At 50.3% G+C, this 20641-nt stretch overlaps 1 protein-coding gene across 4 annotated transcripts in view; it reads right to left on the reverse strand.

The window, feature by feature from the left end:
• ACAP3 (ArfGAP with coiled-coil, ankyrin repeat and PH domains 3) overlaps positions 1 to 20641 on the reverse strand; it is a 56590-nt gene that overhangs the window by 12335 nt on the left and 23614 nt on the right. For all 4 annotated transcript variants that reach the window (XM_026050970.1, XM_026050969.1, XM_026050967.1 and 1 more), the window contains exons 5-18: positions 15078 to 15136; positions 12390 to 12573; positions 11817 to 11861; positions 11308 to 11403; positions 11011 to 11085; positions 9982 to 9993; positions 5840 to 5952; positions 3227 to 3278; positions 2714 to 2814; positions 2189 to 2300; positions 1422 to 1630; positions 1175 to 1244; positions 966 to 1060; positions 231 to 442 (exon numbers count right to left, since the gene is read on the reverse strand). In XM_026050970.1, coding sequence (XP_025906755.1) covers positions 231 to 442; positions 966 to 1060; positions 1175 to 1244; positions 1422 to 1630; positions 2189 to 2300; positions 2714 to 2814; positions 3227 to 3278; positions 5840 to 5952; positions 9982 to 9993; positions 11011 to 11085; positions 11308 to 11403; positions 11817 to 11861; positions 12390 to 12573; positions 15078 to 15136 — 1435 coding nt within the window. The remainder of the gene's footprint in view (positions 1 to 230; positions 443 to 965; positions 1061 to 1174; positions 1245 to 1421; positions 1631 to 2188; positions 2301 to 2713; positions 2815 to 3226; positions 3279 to 5839; positions 5953 to 9981; positions 9994 to 11010; positions 11086 to 11307; positions 11404 to 11816; positions 11862 to 12389; positions 12574 to 15077; positions 15137 to 20641) is intronic.

The raw sequence follows: 20641 nt of genomic DNA on the forward strand, positions 1-20641 counted from the left end.
ATGACCTCCTCTAAGCACAAGAATTTCCTTAATAAKACGGAAAATATTACAAAGTGGCTTTAAAGACCCGTGTCAGGAAGGTTTGTACCAGTGCACTTTTGCCTATATCCGTCAGGCTGCAGGCTCTGGAGAGACAGGGCCCCACGTGGTGCTACAACAGTTGCGCAGACATTCACAAGGAGCAGTAAGAGGCAAATACTCCGCATGGGGTGACAAAGACACCTCCCCACCTGAAGCTAACGTGGCTGGCGAGGCATTTGCTTCGTGGCGGTACTTCCTCCGAGCCGTGGGGGCTTTCGTGGTGCTGTTGTTCCTCTGACACTTYTTCACACACCAGCGCCGAGGTTTCCTCTCGTTCTCCGTCAGGGCCTCCCCATTTGACAGCTTCTTCAGAAATTTCTTCTCCACATACTTCACCTTGATCCAGGTTTCCTTGTCCTGCCTAAGGGGAGAAGAGCATAAAACTGTGCACAGGGTCACTAGGCTCACCTAAAGCAAGCAAGGAAAGGAGGTTGCTCTGCAACCAGCAAGGACTGTACAAAGAAGAAAGAGCTTCTTAAGCCTTAAAATGTTTCCTGCTGTGAAGCAGAACTAGGAGGTGAGGCAAGCAGCTGAAAGTGAAGCAGGATGTTCAACCCCAGACCATATCATTTCCTTCAGCTAAATCTTTCGCAAGCTCTCAGAGCAGATGTAAAGCCAGCAGGCCCTGGCTCCCAAGCACGTCACATCCCACTCCATCAGAGCCAAGCTCAGGCCAGCTGCAGAAGTGGACTGAAGTACTTGTACCCTCCACGACCAAGTCACTTAGGCCATGGGGAAGAGTTTGGGCCCTCGCTGAAGTACCAGCCAAAACTGCAATCCAGCTTTCCAGATATCTCAGGATACCTCAGGATAGAGAGTTTGCTTGGGAGGGATGGCTGCCTTTCCCTAGGGCTGTGAGGATCAGGGCCCGTGCTCAGACTCACCTGGAGCTCCCTGCTGTGGGCTTCTTAAGTCCCAATTCTTCACACTGTGCCTCGTATATCTGATTCATAGTGCTGTTCCCCAGCTCACACATCAGCTGTGATGAAAGAATTAAACTGTCAGATGAAGAGTTACCTTCCAATTTATTCCTGCAAGTAAGACTGCCTTGCACAGCACCCTGTAACTGCTGCCAGTAAAAGCCAACACTCACTTTCAGTAATTCTGGCTCCCAGGAGTCCAGYGTGAGAGATCGGACTTTGGAGCAGTGAACACCCAGACTCCTATTTGTCCAAAAAAGGAAGAAACAGAAATGGTTACAAGCCTTAAAACAAAACTGCTTATGAATCACAAGACAGAAAAAAAAAAAGAAAAATAAAAAAAGAAATTCAGTCCTGTTTTTGAGCCCTTTCAGTGTTGGTTTCATCCGAGGTGTCTAGCTGGCAGCGCACATGCAGTACCTGTGGATACCAGAGCACTCGATGCACAGGAGAATGCCCAGGTTGATGCTGGCCCAGCGGGGATCGGGCTGCCCGCAGTCACAGCACTGGTCGTTCCCTGGGATGCTCTGAACTCTCTGCAGGATGGTCTCCCCTTTCACACTGCGCTCCCTGGAGTCAGTAGCCGAATCGATGCTGCTGGTGGATGGGGACGCAGTCCGATCCAGCCTCTGCAGGGAGAAAAGGATTCTAGGATTTGCAGAGTACTGTGGAAGGAGTCGGAACTTCATGTGACACAGGTGGGAAGCATTAGCTGAGGAAGAATGAACTAGTGCTGGTCTGAGAAGGAAGAGGGTAAAGCCTCGCTAAACTCTGAGCAACATCRGGAACAAGAGGGCCAGGACATCACTTTAATGGGCTCCTCCAGGCTGCCAGGAGATGGTGCTTCCTCCTGTCCCTCTCCAGGAGGGCAGGCAGCCCAGAGCACCACCAGCTCCCAGCCAGGACACCCAGGGCCTTGCACCTGGCCCAGCAAGACAGCAAGCAGGGGAGCACCCCTGCCAACAGGAATTCAGAGCGGCACAGCAAGGAGGCGAGGATGTCAGGACAACGCTGATTTAAAGCCTTCCCTTTGCTCCTGACAGCTCGTTCCTTTGAGCTAGCACTGCCATCACCCCCCTACCCTGAGGGCAAAGAGTATTTCCAGCCAGCCCAGCCACCCGCACTGGCCTCATCAACCCAGAAGCTCGTGCCCAGGCTCCAGGATGGGAGCAGGGCTCTCCACTCACTTCGATGTAGTAGCTGTCAGGACTCTCCCGGTAAGCAGAGGCAATGCTGGCTTGAACAGCCTGAATCCAGGCCTGGCGCAGCTTCTCCGAGTCGGCCTGCAGCATGCAGCTCCTGCGAGAGAAAGGGGCGAGCTGGAAGAGAAGTGCCACGAGCAGACTGTCCCGCTTGATCTTCAGCAAAGCCTTTCCAAGGGCACAAAGCTTTGATTTAACAGGCAAAAAGGGGCAAAAAATAATAAGACTTGCRCTATAGTGGTACTTCCTCCTCAAAAACTCCAGGCATGCTTGCCAGCCATTTTAAAAAGCTGACCATTGCTAACTTTCCTACCTAAGCATGTATTAGGTTTGGGGGGCCCCAACTTCTGACTTGGCGTCTGCTGAACCTCATGGGAGGCCTGAAACACAGGCAGCAGTATCAGTGAACACCGAGGAGCCCAGGGTAGCATCTGCTTGAATCTAATCTCTTGCAATTCCATGCACAGTCCAGCTCTTGTGAGGAGGGCCTGGAAAAACTACCAAACTTACTTGGTAGGTGAGACAACCTCAAAGCAAAACCTCCTCTCTATATCTTCGCATGGCTTGACGGTACAGAGCCGCAGGTCTTCCACCACTACTGTGAGGACATCCTGAAGGAGAGAGAAGAGGTGGCTTAGACCCGCTCCCTGAATCCATTTCATAATCTGCCTTCCCAGAAAATTCCTCCCCAAATCCTGCTGTTTAGCAAATAACGGGGCCAGGAAGAAGACGGACAGCCATGGGATAACTCCAAAGCAATGGGAATGTGTGATGTGGGATGGGACAACAAGCAGCTGAAATGACAGGTTTAYTGGGAACTTCAACTTCTGCTAAGCAGCAGTGCTTAGATCTCTACAGAAACCATCACCACCACTCCCTTCTAGCATGGCCTGGCTTTACAGAGCAGTAGCACCCAAATAGGCTTGATGTCCCTCTGATCCAACCCTTCCTTCTCCCCAACGCAGGACAGGAGGACACCRGAGAAGTTGGCTGAGCTGCCAAGAGCGAGGCCTCTTCACTCACCTTTAACTTCTTCTGGTACACCAGCTGGCTGTTCTGTATGGAGAACCACCTCCTGAGGGGACAGAGGAAGGCAGAACGGCAGAGATCAGAGCATATGAATAGCAAGAGAGCTATAGGGGGAGAGGCAGCTCCCCTTCCCCGCAGAACAGGGTATTTCTGCATTTACAGAGAGTGTCATTTATTTCGGGAAGCAAGAAAAATACTAATGTAGGAGGAAAAGTTCACTCTTTCAGCGTTCTCCTTCAGAGGATAAACACAGCATTTACAGCCCTAAGGAATAACCTCTTTTAGCACTGAGATGCTGTGGTGACAAGTGTCCTAGAAACGTCAGYGCATATGAAAACAGGAGGAAGGAAGGAAGAGGAGGAAAAGGGCTCTCCCATATTGCTGCCTGAGACTTGCAGGGCAGAAGGCTGCACGTGTGCCTTGGTCCTGGTGCAGAGAATAAAACCAGCACCTGTGGGACACTGGTTAGGGACACAGCCACAGAGCACAGCCACAGCTYGTGTTTCCTAGAAAGGCTGCGTTCCTTGCACTGGTGCTGCCTGGTGCAGTTTGCCTCCAAGCACCCTGTCCAGGGAGTCCCCAGGTTTCTCCCCATCGCACACAGCAGAGAGAAACCCAAACCCCCTGGTGTCTTCAGTGCTAAATCCAAACCCTTGAGCTGTTTCCTCCTCTTAGGGTACAGCCTAGCATTTAGCACCCTGATTAGAGGGCAACGAAAGCTGTGAGCACCACTAGGCTTTAGAAAGAACGTACTGAAAAAGTCAAGCATGAAGAGCCAAAGGAGGCTTGGAGCAGGCTGTTGTTTACAGCACCTATTGCGTGTTTGGCTTGCAAAGGAGCTGGGCTCCCCGGGAAAACGAGATGAGACAGGACTGTCTATCATCTTCGCTGAGAAAGACAAAAGGCAACAAGAGGAAAGGACTCTGGAGAAGAACACAGGTGACTGGAGGCCATCCCTCCTACATGGGAACCCCTTTGGATCAACTCGTGAACCCATCCAGCCCTGCATCTCTCCGAGCTGCTGGGAGAGCAGCCTGTGCTCAAGGAGCTCTGGTGCCACAYGAAGCCGAGCAGAAGGTTTGTCTCACGTTTGTGCTCCCAATTCCTGCAGCCCTGTTCTCCTGAACTCCTCTGGAATGACCTTTTGCTCTGCAGAGATGCATGGCAGCAGCCATGCGAGAGCACAAGAAACGAGGCCATTCTTTGCCTCAAACACAAGTAGGGTATCCCAAGAGGCTGACAAATTCAGACAAGATTCCTTCTGGTGCAGCAGCTTGTGAGCACTGAAATCAAACACCTGCGCTGGACAGTAGCTGGTGTTGTGGCTTCTGGTTCCTCAAGTGCAGAGATATTACGGAAATGTCAAGGAACCAGAAAGCCTGACGGATGGAAATGTTATGCTCAGCATCAGGCAAAGTTTGGGGAGAAGAAATTATTTACCTAACCAATTCATAGATCTCTACCAATTTCAAGTCTCTTGTCTGCCCAAACACAGGAAGTTTCTGTGCATACCATGGACTGGTGAGTTATTTAACACTTGGTTATTGTGAAGTCCAATACCAGCACATCTCCACCTGGCTGTGGAGCATGCACTGACAGTACCTGACAGCCAAATACAGGATTTCCTAACCCTGTGTCATTTCCCTGTAAAGCCATAGGAGGAAACGCGGGACAAAGAGGCATTGATTTCATGCATTAGAAACTGACTGCAAGGGTTTCGCTCCTTTTAATTGCACAAGCATAAACAAAGCCCATTGACTAAGGAAAATTACACATAAGCATCAAGCAAGACAAGAGCACGAAACCTTTTCTGCTTGCACCTTCCCAAGGTTTCTGAAAGCTGTGGAGCCTCCCAACCAGCACAGAAGGCATAAACGGGTGGGACACATACAAGYCTGGCATTCCCAGTGACGCATCAGCTGAAATATTTATAAGCAGCTAAGAGCAGGCTCATCACACAGAAGAGCCATCTCAGCTCCCCGCAGCATAGTTGATATTTCCACGCATCTCCCCCTTCAAAGACAGATCAGTTTGAGTCTAGCAGCCCTTGGAAACAGGGCCTGTCCTCCTACGTTAGAGGGTTCTCTTGATGGCTACGAATTTACAGCTTCCCCAGGGCAAGACTCCAGCTGCTTTGTGTCCTATTTTCCCTGCACGGAACCTGGTCATTGTTCCATTATGGAAGGCACTCTGAGATGCGTTTTCAAGCATTTACTCAGACAAAGCAAATCGTGGGCTGACTCATTTCATAATGCAGCCTAGGAGCAATAAACCAGCTTGCAAAAAGAAGCAGGCTCCTTTTGGTGCAGAAAAATAATTATCACTTATATAAAATACAAAGCAATGGGCTCTTTTACTGAATACTCTTGCACGCCAGTATGAGAACACTGCACAGTGAGTGGCATCACCAGTCCCTAAAAGAAAAGTTTCTTTATACAGGAAGCTATCAAAATAACCTCCCTCAACTATTTATTTTGGAATCCAGTGACAATAACAGTTACTGAGATCTTAGCAAAGGTGAAAGGCATCCTTGCGCTGGCATCCCTGCAACAGCGACCTTCAGAGCCTTGGACAGGTATTACTAGGATGTGAATTATTATTACTCACCGATTCCACGTCTTGAAAGCGTTGCTAGCTCTCTTGAAGAGGTAGCCTTCCATCACCACTCCATTGGGGGCATCAACATTAAACTCCACCTTTGAGTCATCATAGGAGAAATCCTGCAGATAAGAAGAGACTGAGACTCAGAAAGCAGTGCTCTTCAGGACCGAGATATCTACAAGCCTAGGGAAAGCCTCAAGAGAAGCACAACATCTCTACAGAGACCCTAGAGCCTGGGCACAGCCATGTACCTTCAGGCTGCAGCCAAAAGCACCTGTGAGGAATATTCCTCTCTCTAGCAAGCTCTTCTGTCCACATTGTTCGGAGAAAATCCAACATGTGCCAAATACTTCAAGTGGCAGCTGATAAAGATCAAGGCAGTTCACTTAGTAACTTGAAAGTAGAAGTTCTCAATCTTCAGGGCAGTCTTCAATGTGCAGTAAACTGATGGAAATGCTTTCCAGTGATCAATGAGTTTGCACTACTGCTGCCTGTGTTCTGCGTGGGACCAAGAACAGACCCAACCTCGGCCTTTTCACCCAAGGAAAACAGGCAGGATGCTTTCCAGCAGGGAAGCAAGATTTATCCATGCAATCTTCATCAGTTGTCATCACGTGCCATGTCCAGTCTGTGCTCAGTCACTTCTCTGTGCTAACCATGCTCTGMTATTCTACCAGTCAGAGATGATTTTGCTGGGTTTGGGCTGCTTCACTGGATAAATGGCATGGATTCTGACAGCTGGCACACAGGACATGGCTCAGAAGAGCAGCTGCTCCACAGAACATGGGATTCTTCTTCCAGGGCACTGATCTGCCTCCTTCCCAAGAGAAACTAGGTCATGAAGCTCGCAGGACTTCCCCTTTTAACCTGGAGAACTAAGGCCTTTGCTCTCTTTGCACACTCATTTCACAGTGATGATGTATTCTACCAACATCTCTCTCTTTTTGAGAGCAAATTTTTTCTCCTGCAACATTCAAAGCCCCAAGAGCAGAGCGAAGAGCAACCCCATTAACATAAGTGCCTTTTGCAGCGCAGCACACGAAGACTTGTGCGATGCTCTGCTGCTAGGCAACATGCACTTCACTCTCATTAAGATGAGTTATTTTCATGTTCAGAGATGCCAGCTTGTCTGGGAGGTGTCATAATAATTCTGATAGCAAAGGAGGAGATATAATGGGACAGGACTGAGTCATTCCTTGCAAAGGCTGCGYGATGCCCAATTAGGCACTGGAAACCCCGCTGCAAGGCATCTCATTAAGAGGGGTCTGTGCAGCCCCAAGTCCTCTTGCCAGAGGAGGGGTAAATCCCATGGGGTCTCCTCTGCAGATGTCTTTCACGCACATATTGCAAAGGCTAGAGGGAATTCTCCCAACTTGCAGCCACTTGAACCCAACTTCGGAATAGCTGCTCCAAAATAACGCTCTATAAATGAGATTAGCGTCCACACTGTTTTATTGTGAATATAAACATCTAAATAAGGGTTTCCTTGAAAAGTACACAGCAAAGGGAGAACCCTTCCAAGCACTTTTTCAAGAAGATAACTCAGCTGTACCTCAGTTTGTGGAAAAGGGAGAGGGCACACACAAAGTATAACAGCATACTAAGTATATACTAAGTATATCAGCAGGATTTCTTCAGCTGTCCTCATAGGAACAGGCGGTGTGATGGCAAGGAAGATGCGTTGCTGCTGCTGCTGGATGCAGACTCACCCCATGCATCATTGGGATAAAAAGTACCTGCAGTCAAGGCAGGTGTTAACTTGGGTTAAGGCCATAGTGGGGCGAAGGACCCCAGGCTGGAGACTTTCAAACTAGCAAGTGAAAAGCAAAAACGTAACAGGGGGCACAACAGACACAAAGGGATATATGAAAGGAACAAAGCAAACACCCCTCCCTATTTAAAGGTTGCCTCCAGGGYCCTTCTGTTGAGAAGCCCCTTGTTGCAATTTCCATGCATTTCTGGCCTTATCCAGGAGTGGCCTCTTTGCTTGCAGAACAAAACAGTGATACTCACTACTTAGTATTAGGTGCACAGTCATAACAACATGTACACATGTGCATGTAGAAAAAACACCTCACAGATTAGACACAAGCTGTGATTAATTCAGCTATRTTAAAATAACATCATTCAGAGAAATATTCACATTGTTATAGATGCACATGCACCTCTTTTATGCAAACACCGATGGATGCACCTCCCGTCCTCTCCTGGTGCCCCCAAATCCCATTTACAGACCTACTGTTCCTTAAACAGCCTAAAGCCGYGCAATCCCTCCGCTCTGCAGCCTGCGAGCCGGAGATGCTCAGAGATGTGGGCTCTGCCCCAGGGCTTTGCCATCCCACACACACAACCAAAACACATTTGCTCTCCGGCAGCAATAAATCTAGACTCGCTCTTGGCTCTATCAGCAAGCAGGCTCCTGCAGACACACCTGGTACCCCCAGGAAAAAGAAATGCCCACTGAATTTTCTCCCCAGGCTGGACCCACCTTGCAGGGATTTCTCCTTACCGGGAGGTACTCAAGCCTGCCAAAAATCCTCATGCTGCCAGTGAGGGAACTCCTGCTGCTCTTGCCCAGACAGCAGCTCTGTGTCCTCTCCTCTTGCTTCGCTCTCCAGAGCCTCTCTGCTAAGCACCGTGGGCTGGCAGGGAAGGAGGGATTTCTTTTTCAGCCCCTTCTTTACCCTCCTCCTACTCCTTTTTGGGGAACTGTAAGCTCTGCTGTTGGTTCCTGTCAGCGTGAGGGACACTACGGGAAGGCTGCTGCCTCTGGGGACCACCTGCTTGTCCCCTCCTCGTGCCTCCTATTCACAGTCAATCAGCTTAGAGCAAGGACTAATTATCATACAGCTGTCACGGATGGGCAGAGGGAGCGGGAGAAGCCGGAGAAGGGAAAGCAAAGCTGACAGGAGGATGCTCAGCCAGGGCCCCCTGACCCCAACAGTCAGGCGTGGCTGCCCTTAGCAGGGTCTCCCCTGGCCCATGTGTGGCCACACTCCAAGAAGCCAATAACTCAACCTCTGCTCTGATACCAACACAGAAACAGGGGTGCTGCAGAGCCATATGGCCCCAGGTTGTTATTTACCAGCTAGGCTAAGTGAGACGGAGAGCTTTGCCTTGGCACTCCATCCTCCTGCCTTCCCACGCAGCCAGGGATAGAGGCACAAGCTCCCTCCGCTCCTCCGGAGCAGGTAGGAAGCTGCAAAGGAAATTATATATAGCCCTGTATTCTTGCACTTTCAGACAGACTGGTCTCCCAGACTAGATGAAGTAGATGGATTCAGAAAGGTCAGAATCTGGAAGGGAAGACTAGCTTAAATGTTATCTATTCCCTTCTTGCAGGGAGTTGAAAAGCTTCCTTGGCCCACGTATTCCAGAAGAGAATCCTCCAGAATTTCTCCTAAGTGGGCCAACCTACTTCTGTGTGTCTGTGCACATTCAGCTGAAGCAATCTGGTCCATCCATAAGAAAACATGTGAACTCCCCCACACTGAGCACACTTCCAAATAAAAATCTACCGTTTCAAAGAGGATCCCCTCCCTTTGTGTCAGGCCTCAGCAGGCTGGTTGGGAAGACATCGAGTTGAGGATAAAAGACACTTATATTACTCTTATGTCCAGTGGGCAAAGCCATGAAATGCATTGCACTGTGGAGAGCCTCCGTGTTTCCTCAGATGAAGTCATCAGTCCAGTGGAGCTCCCCTGGGGACCGATACTGATGGCTCACAAATGGATTTTCCAACCCTCCGAACACTTAAGGGGGGCACATGCACAGGCCAACTCCCAGCAAGTGTCTGTCATAAGMTCTCAAGTTACATTTCCATTTCATGAGATGGGGCATTTTGGAGAGRCAGCATTAGAAAGGGCCACTCGTTTTCATCATATGGATTAATGTCAGTTCACACAAATGCCTGCCAGATGGCTTGGGTCCTGAATGCCTATTTATTTTGGCTCTCAGAAAGTCCCTCTTATTGTGGCTGGTGCATGGAGATGTTCTGGCAGATGCAAAARCAGAGGACGGCAGGGGAAGCTTGGGTCAACAGACTTGCTTTTGAAGGCGGGACTTCAAGCGAAGATCCAAAGCAGCAAAGCACTTTGGATCTTTACTTGATTGAGAAATGAAAAAAGGAAACACATGTGGGTACTCACCTGCAGGAGTGTCTGCAAGGGCAGATGAACAACCCATGGAAAAAAAGAGAAAGAAAAGAAGAAAAAGAAATTAGTCAATGTTTCTACAAAAATGAGACATGGAATCATCCCCAAATGACAGGTCCAGAAAGCAGAGATCTTGCTAARMCAAGTTGCTTCCCTACTGAAGGSTCAAACTTTTCTGACAATCATTTCACAATTCTATGAAATGCAGAGGCAGCGAGTTATCCTGGTTGGCAGGAGCYCTACGGCTTGGGACCCCACAGACCTTCCGCAGCTGCTCAGGCCTGCGGCCGTGTCGCATCACCTTAAGAAAGGATCATCCAGGCTGCAGCTTGGAGCAGACTTGCACAGAAGSAGTTCATTGCAACGTGCTTCTCCCTCAGTGCCAGCATTGAGCCCTGTCTTCCCCTCACAACCTGTTAACATAACTCAGTGCAGCGGGAGCTGCCTGTGAATAGGGGAAAAAAAAAAAGAGGCCCTGCAGCAAATCCTGCCTCTGGGGACCAGAGGAGCACGTCCATTCATCTGCCTGCTAGGTGACTTCACAGAGGCTGGGCCATCTGTAAGCCTGACTGGCCAGATGTGTGAGCAGAGAGAAGTGTCAGAGGGAATATGCTCATTCTGTAGCAGCTGGAGATCATGGGGCTTGCTACACGAGTCGGCTTGCTCAGCCAGCAGAAGGATGCGAGACAGTAAAGGAGAGAAAAGGAGAAAGGGTGGGAGGGAACTGCAGCGATCACAGGCCTCCCTGTATCCCTCTCCCTTGTGTACTGGCACGTGTCAGTTGCTGAATGCTCTGCACTTGATCAAACCTACCTGCCAGATAGGCTCCCAGACAGCAATGCCCTTGGCTATGGACTGTGCAGCATTTAACCAAACCATCACCTGGTTATCGTATCTATCTCAGTAACTTCTGACTTCAGGCTGTGAAGGGCTGCCCCAGYGAGGCTCCTCATCAGATGGTAGATTTGCCATTCCCATCCTGATGAGAAGTGCTGCTTGGTCAAACTGTGACCCAGGACTCACCCTCTGCTGTATCAAAGCGTGCTTGTGCTCCATCTCCCTCTTCTCCACTGCAGAGTCGATCACCAGCTGGTCCAGCTACAGAAAGGGAGAAGAACATCAGGTAGAAAAGCCAGGAAGGAGGTTTAAGCAGCACTGTCCAGCTCTGCTTCCCCGAGTTGTGATTACACCAGTGCAGGGCTTTGTGTACCACTCCCTGATAATCAAGTGTGGAAGCTGAACAGGAATGGGGAGGCCCTTTTTGGACAAAGGAGAGCAGAAGAAAGGACAAAAGGAACTAAGTCTCCCCCATCCCCTTACCTCTGTAGCGAGTTTCTTCATGTAGGGATCCAGTTCATGGAGAAGACTGTAGCCCTGCTGGAAAAAGGTGTACTGGGCATGCATGAAGGACAGCATCTGGGGAGGGAAAGAAAAGMCAAGTCAGAACAGGCCCCGAGACAACTACGCGTGAAAGGCACTTCACCTATTATTCCTCATAAATGKGTCCCCTCAAGGTCCCCTCTACAACATCCCTTCCCAGGGCAACCTACCCATTCACCGCCTCTCCCTCATCTCTCCTTTCCTCCTCCCACAAATCTTCCTGCAATGTCAAGCAATCCTGTAATGAGTACAAAGCACTAAGAGCATCAGTTTCCTTCAACTCTGAAATTCCCTTCTGGTTCTGGCCAGCAGAGTGTCTTAATACTCCCCTCCTGTTAGCATATCTGCATCCCCCAGGGCAGTCCCAACAGTGTCCCCAGGGAGAGGCATCAGGATGGCAACCTCAAGGGGAAGCCTTTAACAGGCCACAAGAAACAGCGAGCTCTTACCGCATCCAGGATTTCAAACTTCTTCTTGGCCTGCAGAACATTAATCTGTGAAGGGATCGAGACAAGACTGTCAGCATCAGCGAGCAATCCAGCACAGAGATCTGCACGTGAACAACTTGCTGCAATGCCCCTACCAGCAAACCACAGACTGCGCAGAGACACAGCTCCAGAGAAGATTCTGGAGAAAGGTTCTAGAAAGAGCTCTAACAAGTTCTGCACAGTTCTACCACACSAGCTTCAGGTCTCTGGACAAAGCTGAAGGTGAAGGTAAGTTCTGCAAGGTGGGAAAGAAGCAACAGTTTTGTTGCTTCAGTTAACCGGTGTGCAAACCTCCAGCCAACCTTGGTGGCTTCAGGGTCTCTCTTATACCAGTCCCAAGAACTTCCCACCATCAGAGACAGAGGGCCAAGTGCTCAAAATGTTAATAACTCACTGCCCTTCTGAGCCTAGCTGTAAATGTCTATTTGCTCTCATTCATCAACGATCTTCATTCTCTGCTGTGGATTATTTGGCATTTTGCTCTTTTGTTCTGTACTGGGAGAAGAAGCGAGAACTGGAGGCTCAGACACCCACCTGTAACACATAGTCTAGGGCCAGATGCCGGAAGCACTTTCTGGTGATGGTCAGGGTGCCCGTGGCCTCCTCTACTTCATGAGGTTTGTGCCGAGGTGCCTGGGCATTCTTCACCAGGGAAATCTCCATGTCCTCTCTCACCTTGTCGAACTGCTTCTTGGTTTCCTTGAACTTCCGCACATCACTGAAACCCAACAGAACAGAGATGATGATGAGATKATGGGAAATCTATGGGATTCTATGATGAGATGATGGGGACCAACATCTGGAGCAGCCAGAACATCACTGATCAGTGCAGAAAGAGAGGTGGAGCCAGGTACACTACGATCCCTCAGAGGACCTGGTGCAAATGTCAGTGATATCCTAACTCTACTCAGCGATATMCTGACCCTACCAACCTCTACTGTACCCGTACTTACGCATTCTGCCTTGAATGCGTAAGGAAACTAAGGAAACTCTCCATGAACCATATCAGGGATCTGCTTTGCAGGAAGGAGGCTACAAAAACATAGAACAAGGGCCTGGCCCCATCTCCTCAAAGCTGCGAGGGAAGTGAAAGTAACTAAACGAAGGTGCTTTGCGTTTACTCGCATGTCACGCACTATGGCAGTAAGCTGATGCAGATACCACCTCAACACGTCTACTCCGCTTCTTCTGAAGCTAATTGAATGGAACAGGGAGCAGCTTTGGCACCATTCACAGACCATCTTTAAGTCATGCAGGGCTGTCTGGCTTCAATTTATTTATTATGCCTGAATTAAATTGAAGTAGTTCAGGAAAGGCTGCTCAGCTCTGCCTCTTCTGGCATCTCTCTGCTTGGCAGTTCAGTACCAAGGAAAGGGGCTGAATGTCTGCACGGGATAAGTCACTGCTTTCAGCTGCCCCACTCGGATCTGCCACAACCCAGAAGCAAACACTTATTGCTCACTCAGAGGGGAGCTCTGCTGATCTCCCTCAATTGTAAGTTGTTCTGCGTTACAAAGAAGTTCAAAACTGTCAGCAAATAAACAGCAGCCACTAATGCTTTGGTGCAGGACAGATGAAACTCTTTAGCTGAGTGTGTCAGCAATCAGACCGTAAAAACCTCCTGGCAAACAGCCYGAAGTTACACGTGCTGATGTAGGGACCAGCCTCTGGTCTAGCCTCTCCCATGGGCAGGTACAGCAAGGTTAAAAGAAAATAGATGTGACGAGACTGCAGTCCTGGAAGAAGTCGCTTCTTCACGGTGCCAGCGCACAGGGCTCCTCGTGACAGGAACCACCCAGATCACTAGCAGGAAGATAAGGAGCTTGGGCACTTCTTTGTTCAAGTCTCAGGTCCCTTGTAGCTCAGGGATGTGAGGGTTTCATGTGGCTTTCCATCCTGCCTGGTGGGGAATAAATCCCTCATTTCTTTATATCTCCAGTGGAAAGAATACCACAGAAGTGTATTGGGTAGAAACCTTCAGGGCCTGGGGACCGGTTAGAGACTGAACACCCCTGTCAGATATGCATGAAACGCCATATAGGGCATCGTTACTGATGTTCTTTTGTCCCCACTGTCGGTTGCGGATGTGGCCCTGGGCAGATTATTCCAAACAGTGCCAAGCACAGAAATTGTTTCCAAACTAAGAGTAAAAGCACTGCAAAGATCAAAGCGCCAGGGCATGAAAACGCGGGGGCTGAGCAGTATGAGCGCAAAGAGGACGACATCAAAGGTGTTAGAAGGATGACAGGCCCAAAATGAATGTGAAATTCCCGCTCCAACTGCCAGGACTTAAGCAGATTAGATCTGAGCTCATCAGAGAAATGATTAGAGAGCAAGTGGGTGCAGAACCAGGCAGGCAGGAGGATGAGGAAGGGGGTAGGGGGGTCAGCTAGGGACTCCCTCACACCAAACCACCCAGCTGGGAGGATTCACAGGCAATTGCCGGTTCCCATGGCAACCGGCCGGGCTGAGCCACGGGCCTCGGTCGCCTCTCTGACCTACATTCGCTTGAGTTGGGCTCTCACGCTGCACTAGGTACCTGCCCCGGGGAAACAGGCGCTTGGAGCAAGCGGAGCTGACGGGAGGCGCCCACGGAGGCGGCCGGGAAGCTGCTCTCCCATCTCTGCTGAAGGGATGGATCAAACCAGGCTGCCTTTGATCCAAGGTTCAGACTGTCCCCATCCGAGCGGCTTCCSGAGCCTGGTTCTGCTCCATGCCAGGCCCGCCCTGTTAACATCCTTYGGCATCCAAAGTTAACATCCTTGCAACGATTTTCTGGATCCTGAAGTCAGTCGCCAGGAAAGCTCCTCCTCTCTGCAAGCAGGCGMTAAACCCTAAGCAAAATCTGCATCTAACATAAGGCGTGAGCAGTATCCAAGCCTGGCTCAGCTCAAAAGTCTTTACTGATCCTGCTCTGGAATGCGTTTGATTTCTAAATTCAACAGAGGAACCTTATTAAACCTGAAATTTTGCCCYATGGCCAGATTTAAGAAAAAATTCGAAACAGGATCAAGACCCCTGACTGACAACAGAGCAATCAAAGAGGCAAGAGGACAGCAATGGCCATTGCACAAACCTGACCTTGCCTCTGCCCTCAGCRTCTCTTTTGCTCCAGGCAGAGCTTTGCCTGGGTTACATGGAGACTGCAGCTCTTTTCCAGTGTGGACAGAGGCAACGGAGGTTCGAGAGGATGAAAACTAGTCTGAAAAGGCAAGTACTCACTCTTTCACAAAATTGTGTAGTTGCTGCCGGACTGACCTCTGAGCCTGGTCAAACAGGATCTGGAAGAAAAGACAGAAACCATCCAGTACGTAAACATTTGGGAGTCAGAAAATCTACGATTGCTCTCCAGGATCCTAAGTGCAGGGACTCGGCATCCCCCCAGCCTTGTTGGTGCCCTCTGCTCGATGCCCTCGCAGTGATTTGAGCTTCCCCCCCGAGCAGCGCTGCCTCCCAGGGCAGGGCTCCCTCGGCCCGTGCCAGGCCCTGCTCAGCCCCGAGGGGCCTGTGCTGCAGACCGACTTCCATTAGCGAGTTCTTGTAGGAGCAGGTGCCTTCCCAGCCCCTTTCCAGTCCCATCCCTCCATTTTCTCCTTTCGCCAGAGGAGGGCACTGTCCCTGCAACGCTGAGGACTGGAACACCTCCTAGGGTACATCAGAGCCGGCCCCAATATCTCAAAATATTTCTGCAAACCTCTGCCTATTAAGGGCTGTGTCCACCTGCCCAGTATAACACACAAACCTGCATGGGAGAGGGGTTCYACCTTCAGCATCAAAACACTGTGCTTTTTTGTTACCAAGCATACAGCAGAAAGAGTTCCTAACAACCATTTCAACTTCATGCTCCCATCCACCCTCCCCACCAAAAGAAAGCCCCAGCTCCATTTCTGGATACTCCATCACCTCTGGCTCTCATCATCATCCTTTGAAAGGCATYCCCCCTCTGCCAGAGACCCCAACAGCAGTGTTCGCTTCCCTCCCATCCCTCTCTGATGGCCATGACCACAAATAACTCCACGTTTGAGCCGTGTCCTGGGATGACAGAGCCCTTCAGCTAATTGGGACCAGATGGAAAGAGGCTCCCAGGCCACAGACCCCGGGTCATTCCCCTCCCRGAAGCGCCAGGCACTGGCCCAAGACACAACGATGCCCTGCGGCAYCGCAGAGCTGAGCTCTGACCGACCGCAGCTCTTTGGCACCAGGAGCTCTGCTTCCTTTGCTCCAGCCTAACCCTGCACCTTCAGGCTACTGATTTAACCCAAAGAGCTCCTGGAAACACAACTGTGACCAGTACAGACAGGGACGCCCTCCCTAGCTGACATCTTCCAACTGGATGGATGCAGGTCACACTCTTGACACTATGTGGTTCTACTAGAAGACTATGTAGTTTCCACTTGTACCTCCATCTGCAGAGTTTCCGTTGTTGGTTTCCATCTCAAAGCAAACTAAGAGGAATATTAAGAGCTAGAACTTTAAATACAGAGTTCTTCCCTGGCTTTCTCTCCTTTCCCAGACATGCTTGGGATAAATCATTTGGGTTAACGTTGTCCAGACCAAATATCACCCCACCCTCTCTCTTAGCCGCCACCAGGGCAAGATGAGTCCAGCCTGTGAGTCACATCCGCACATGAGCAGGGGGGAACACAGCTCCCACCCAACAACAGCAAACGGCTGGATCCTACATTTCACTTCCTCAGCATAAGCTCCTGAGGCCACTGGATACAGCTCAAAACTGGATTTGTCAGGGAAGGAGGGATTTCTCATCCCTGCAAAATCAGAGAGATCAGTGGAGCAGAATTCTGCTCCTGCAGTGCAACCCTGGCACAGGACACATCCAAAGAGAAGCAAATGCTACAACATTCCCACCATCTTCCTCCAAGAGAAAGGGGCTCCTACCAGGCTGCAAGGCAAAGCAGGAGCTAAGGCAAGATGAGATGCCCACCAGGGACTGTTCCACTCATCACTTACCCACACATAGTTCCAAAGGGGGAAATCAGAGCTACACATTGGGAGAGGGTTGGCTAGAAACACCCATCAGATTGAGACATTCATAGTAGCAATAATCAGGGAGCAGGAGCATCCAGCCAGCCTGAGCTTAAATGGCCTCTTGGGCTCAYGCTAGAGGGTGTGGGTGGAGGCCCCAGGTGAGGCTGCTCAGGGCCTCTTTGTGCTCTCAGGCCCTGACACCAACATCCCAAGATGAGATCAGGACCACCTGAGAGAACGAGCTGTTCKGCTGAGTCCCCCTGATGATGGCGGGTGTGGAGCTTCACTTGCAGCTGCCTCACATGAGGACAAACTCACCCTCTTTCTTTCCTTCTGGCCCTTCTTTCTCTTCTCTTCAACCACCTCTCCCGCTGAAGAGCTGCAAAGAACTTTCCTGTTTCCAACTCTTTCCCAGCTGAGCCAGGGTGTGTCTCATAGAGCCTTGGAAAGAGGATGCAAACATCACCGTGCCTGTTCCAGGGGCAAAACAGGACTCCACAGTGCCAGTGTATGCCATGTTTTTCACGGATTTCAGATTCCTGCAGTTTTCTTCCCTCCCAGTGCAGCTTCCACCAGCTGAACGTAGCAACTTCACTGGCCAGATGGCCAGGCAGAATTTGAGCATCTTGTGTCTGGCAGGGGATGCTCAAAGGCCTGTTATTCCTGGCTGGCTATGTGATTTAGTCCTAAATTGCTTGAGAAATGGCACATCAGATAAATACCACCCATGAGTAGCATTACATTCACGGCAAGCTCACCTGAAAGATTGTACCCTGGAAAACAAACCAAAACTGCTCCTTACATTAAACCTATAGGGCGGCAGGATAGTGTAACTTCAAAACCACGCTTTTCTCCTGAAAAATTCAAGAGCCCTGGTACATGCTTCAGTTCAAACAGGCTCAGACTCAATCAGACCTTGATTTTAAGGAGGGTGTTTGTATTTGGGAGAGAAAGATGGGAGCAAGCAAGCAGAGGTTGATGCTGACAGCATAGCATCTGTTTGATGAACAAGTAGCACTTGCAGCACAGAGCGTCTTGGCAGGCCACGGTCAAAATTAATTCACTCCAATGCGGTAGGTGGAGAGGAGAAGTCATCGTGGGGAGGCCCGTGAGCAAAATTGCAGTTCATGCCACTCAGGCTCAGGTGAAACGAAGCGCCAAGCTGTGGTTGCTGCAGGGCTCTAGCATCCCAATCTGCCACCCACTGCTCCAAGGTCTTCTGGAGGCAGCTGGGAGTTTGCAGCAGCCCAAGCAGAGCAGGGAGGCCTGAGGAGGTGACGTGACACAGCATCCGTCCTGGGCTGCACCGACTGTTCCTCCCATCGGCCAGGGAGTTGCTGCAAAGTGCTGGCTCCTTCTGTGTTGAGACACAGGCTCTTGCAAGGGAGAAGAGTGATGAAACAGAACAGAACTAGCAAGGGGGCAAACTGCAACACTGCTGGGAGGGCAGTGCCCTGGAGGGGACATTCGCGTGAGCAAAGATTTCCAGGACACACCTCTGAACGCAGCTCTGTTTGCTAAGCAGGCTGCTGGCTGTGGTTGAAATCCTCTCCTGAGACTGTTCCTTGGAACAGGGTTGTTCACTCRCAGAGAGCCAGAGGACACCGAGCCCAGCTCTTCTGAACTCGGCTTTCTCTTTTGTCAGCTGTCTCTCCAGTGCTGTTTTACTTTTTTGTCCCTGTGCATCCAAAGAAAAGTGAAAATGCTCTGCAGCTTGGTGTGTTCATGGTCTGTGTGCAGGACAGTGTGTTATATTGGGATTTTGTAGGGCTGAAATAGAAGCAGGAATGTCTTCTAGCCCGGTGCTCTAGCAGCAAAATTAAAGAACAAGTTTTTCCAACTCATTTTTGGTCCGTTTTCCTTTCTTTTTAACTTGTTCCAGCTGTACATACGGCCCTGGCTGCACGCCTGGAGTGAGCACTGACAACTGCTTCATAGCTGAGATGCTCAGACACGACGAGCCAAGCTACGCCTGCACACACACAAATACACCCCTCTCCCCAAGGAAGCCAGCAGCAGCCCCCCAAAATAACCTGCTCCTTGCACAGCTCTCAGAGATGCTGCAGTCGCTCCAGAGCCTTTCCTGGAGCGGCACTTGCACCGCTCTGCAGTTAGGGAAGAGGGTGCTCTCAGAAAGCCCCAAAACAGAGGGGTTTTAATCATTTTTCCCCATGGGTATGAGGCTGGTGGTAGCAAAATACTGTCTTTGACAGCTTGTGGGGAGGAGCTCACGCCTGCTGAACAAGGGGGGTTGCGTGGGAAGGGTTTTACTAGGTCTGCTGGGGATGTGGCAGCTCTGGGAAGGGATCTTCTGCGGGTTAGTTGGCTAAGACAAGAATGATGCCAGGAGTGCCGTTTTTGGCAGAGAACAGGGACGCAGAGGAAGCTGCAGGGAGCTGGGGGACCCCGGAGCTTTCCGGCTGGGACAGCTTCCTTGGAGCTGGCCCTACCCGCACAGACATCATGCRATCCTGGAAATGGAAGGGTAACCTCTGGGGGCTTCACATGCTCCTGAGCAGAAAGACCTTACGTTTTCAGAGGGAGCTTTAGCTGCTTCAAAGAACTAGGACTTGGTTTTCTCTGCGCTGACATAAACACCTTTTCCTGCATCATCCCATTGATTGTCCAGGCTCCCCCCTGCACCACCAACCCTGCACAGCAGTTTGTTTCCAAATACCAACAGTCCTCGGAGGGATGGATGCATCGAGCCTCTTTTCCCTGTCATTTTCCACCAGGAGGGAGCTCTTCCTACCTGCTTCATGAAGTAATTAAATGGATGTGATGCAGCTTTTTCTCCAACTGCACACGGTTARCTTCAAAGTAACATTCATGCCTAATACACTGTGACAAGGGCATCGTGCCATAAAAGTGGGTCACTCCAGCACCAACACTCTGCAGCTTCCTTCACTTGGRAGTATTTGTATCTTCTTTGAATTTCAGACCTAAAAAACATGGATCCACCAACACAAAGCACCTTCCTCTTCTATGAGCTTTATGCTGTGTTTTGGGATGGGAAAAAAGGGTAGGTTCTCACTCCTTGGGCTCTGTTAGTGAGGTCAGGAGAACAGCTCCTGTCTGCGTATTTCCCTTCTCTCATCTTACTATAGCATTAATTTRGTCTGCGTTGTCCTTAAACAGAGACCCGCAAACAAGCCTCCAAATCTGCTCACAGGCTCCGCTCCATCAAAGCAGCCTGTTCGTTTTGATTCACTCAGACTCCTTCGTGTCCCAATGGCACAACTCTGCGTGCCAGGCACACGAGGGTACTTCACACCCAGATATGTTACACACGCAAGCAGTTCCTGCCCCAAGTCCCGACCAGGAGAGCTGCTCAGGACCCTGTCTGTCCCCATGGCACCAGTCTTCCAAAAGGAAGAACAAGCCATATGGGATGCAGAGCTGCACGAGCTCCTCCTTTGGGAGAGGGGCTCTAATCTCAGCCCTCTGCATGTTGGCTGCACCTCTCTGAGCTGAAACAAGCCAGAAGACACCCATGCAGCCCACCTGGCACCCCCTCTGCCCTAGAAATCCCATTTGCTGGTGTTCATGGCGCATTATCTCTGACCACCGTGAGTACCAGTGAGCTGTAACAGGCTCACAATTCACCCCGTTCAACAGATTAAAGAAATAAAAACCTTTGCAAAAGGCACCAGTTCCCCATTGTGGCTCCCTTGGCTACCCAGCACACAGYGGCTGTAATCTGCAGGCGAGCCCCTTCACAAACCCCATCTTTTTACAGCGTTAACATGGTCAAGAGACCAGTAACCAGTGCCTGGAGGGAGGGGTGGCCATCAGCGCAG

Source organism: Nothoprocta perdicaria, unplaced genomic scaffold (assembly GCF_003342845.1).
Source record: "Nothoprocta perdicaria isolate Ctin4 unplaced genomic scaffold, notPer1 scaffold_72, whole genome shotgun sequence".
Taxonomy (NCBI): Eukaryota; Metazoa; Chordata; class Aves; order Tinamiformes; family Tinamidae; genus Nothoprocta; species Nothoprocta perdicaria.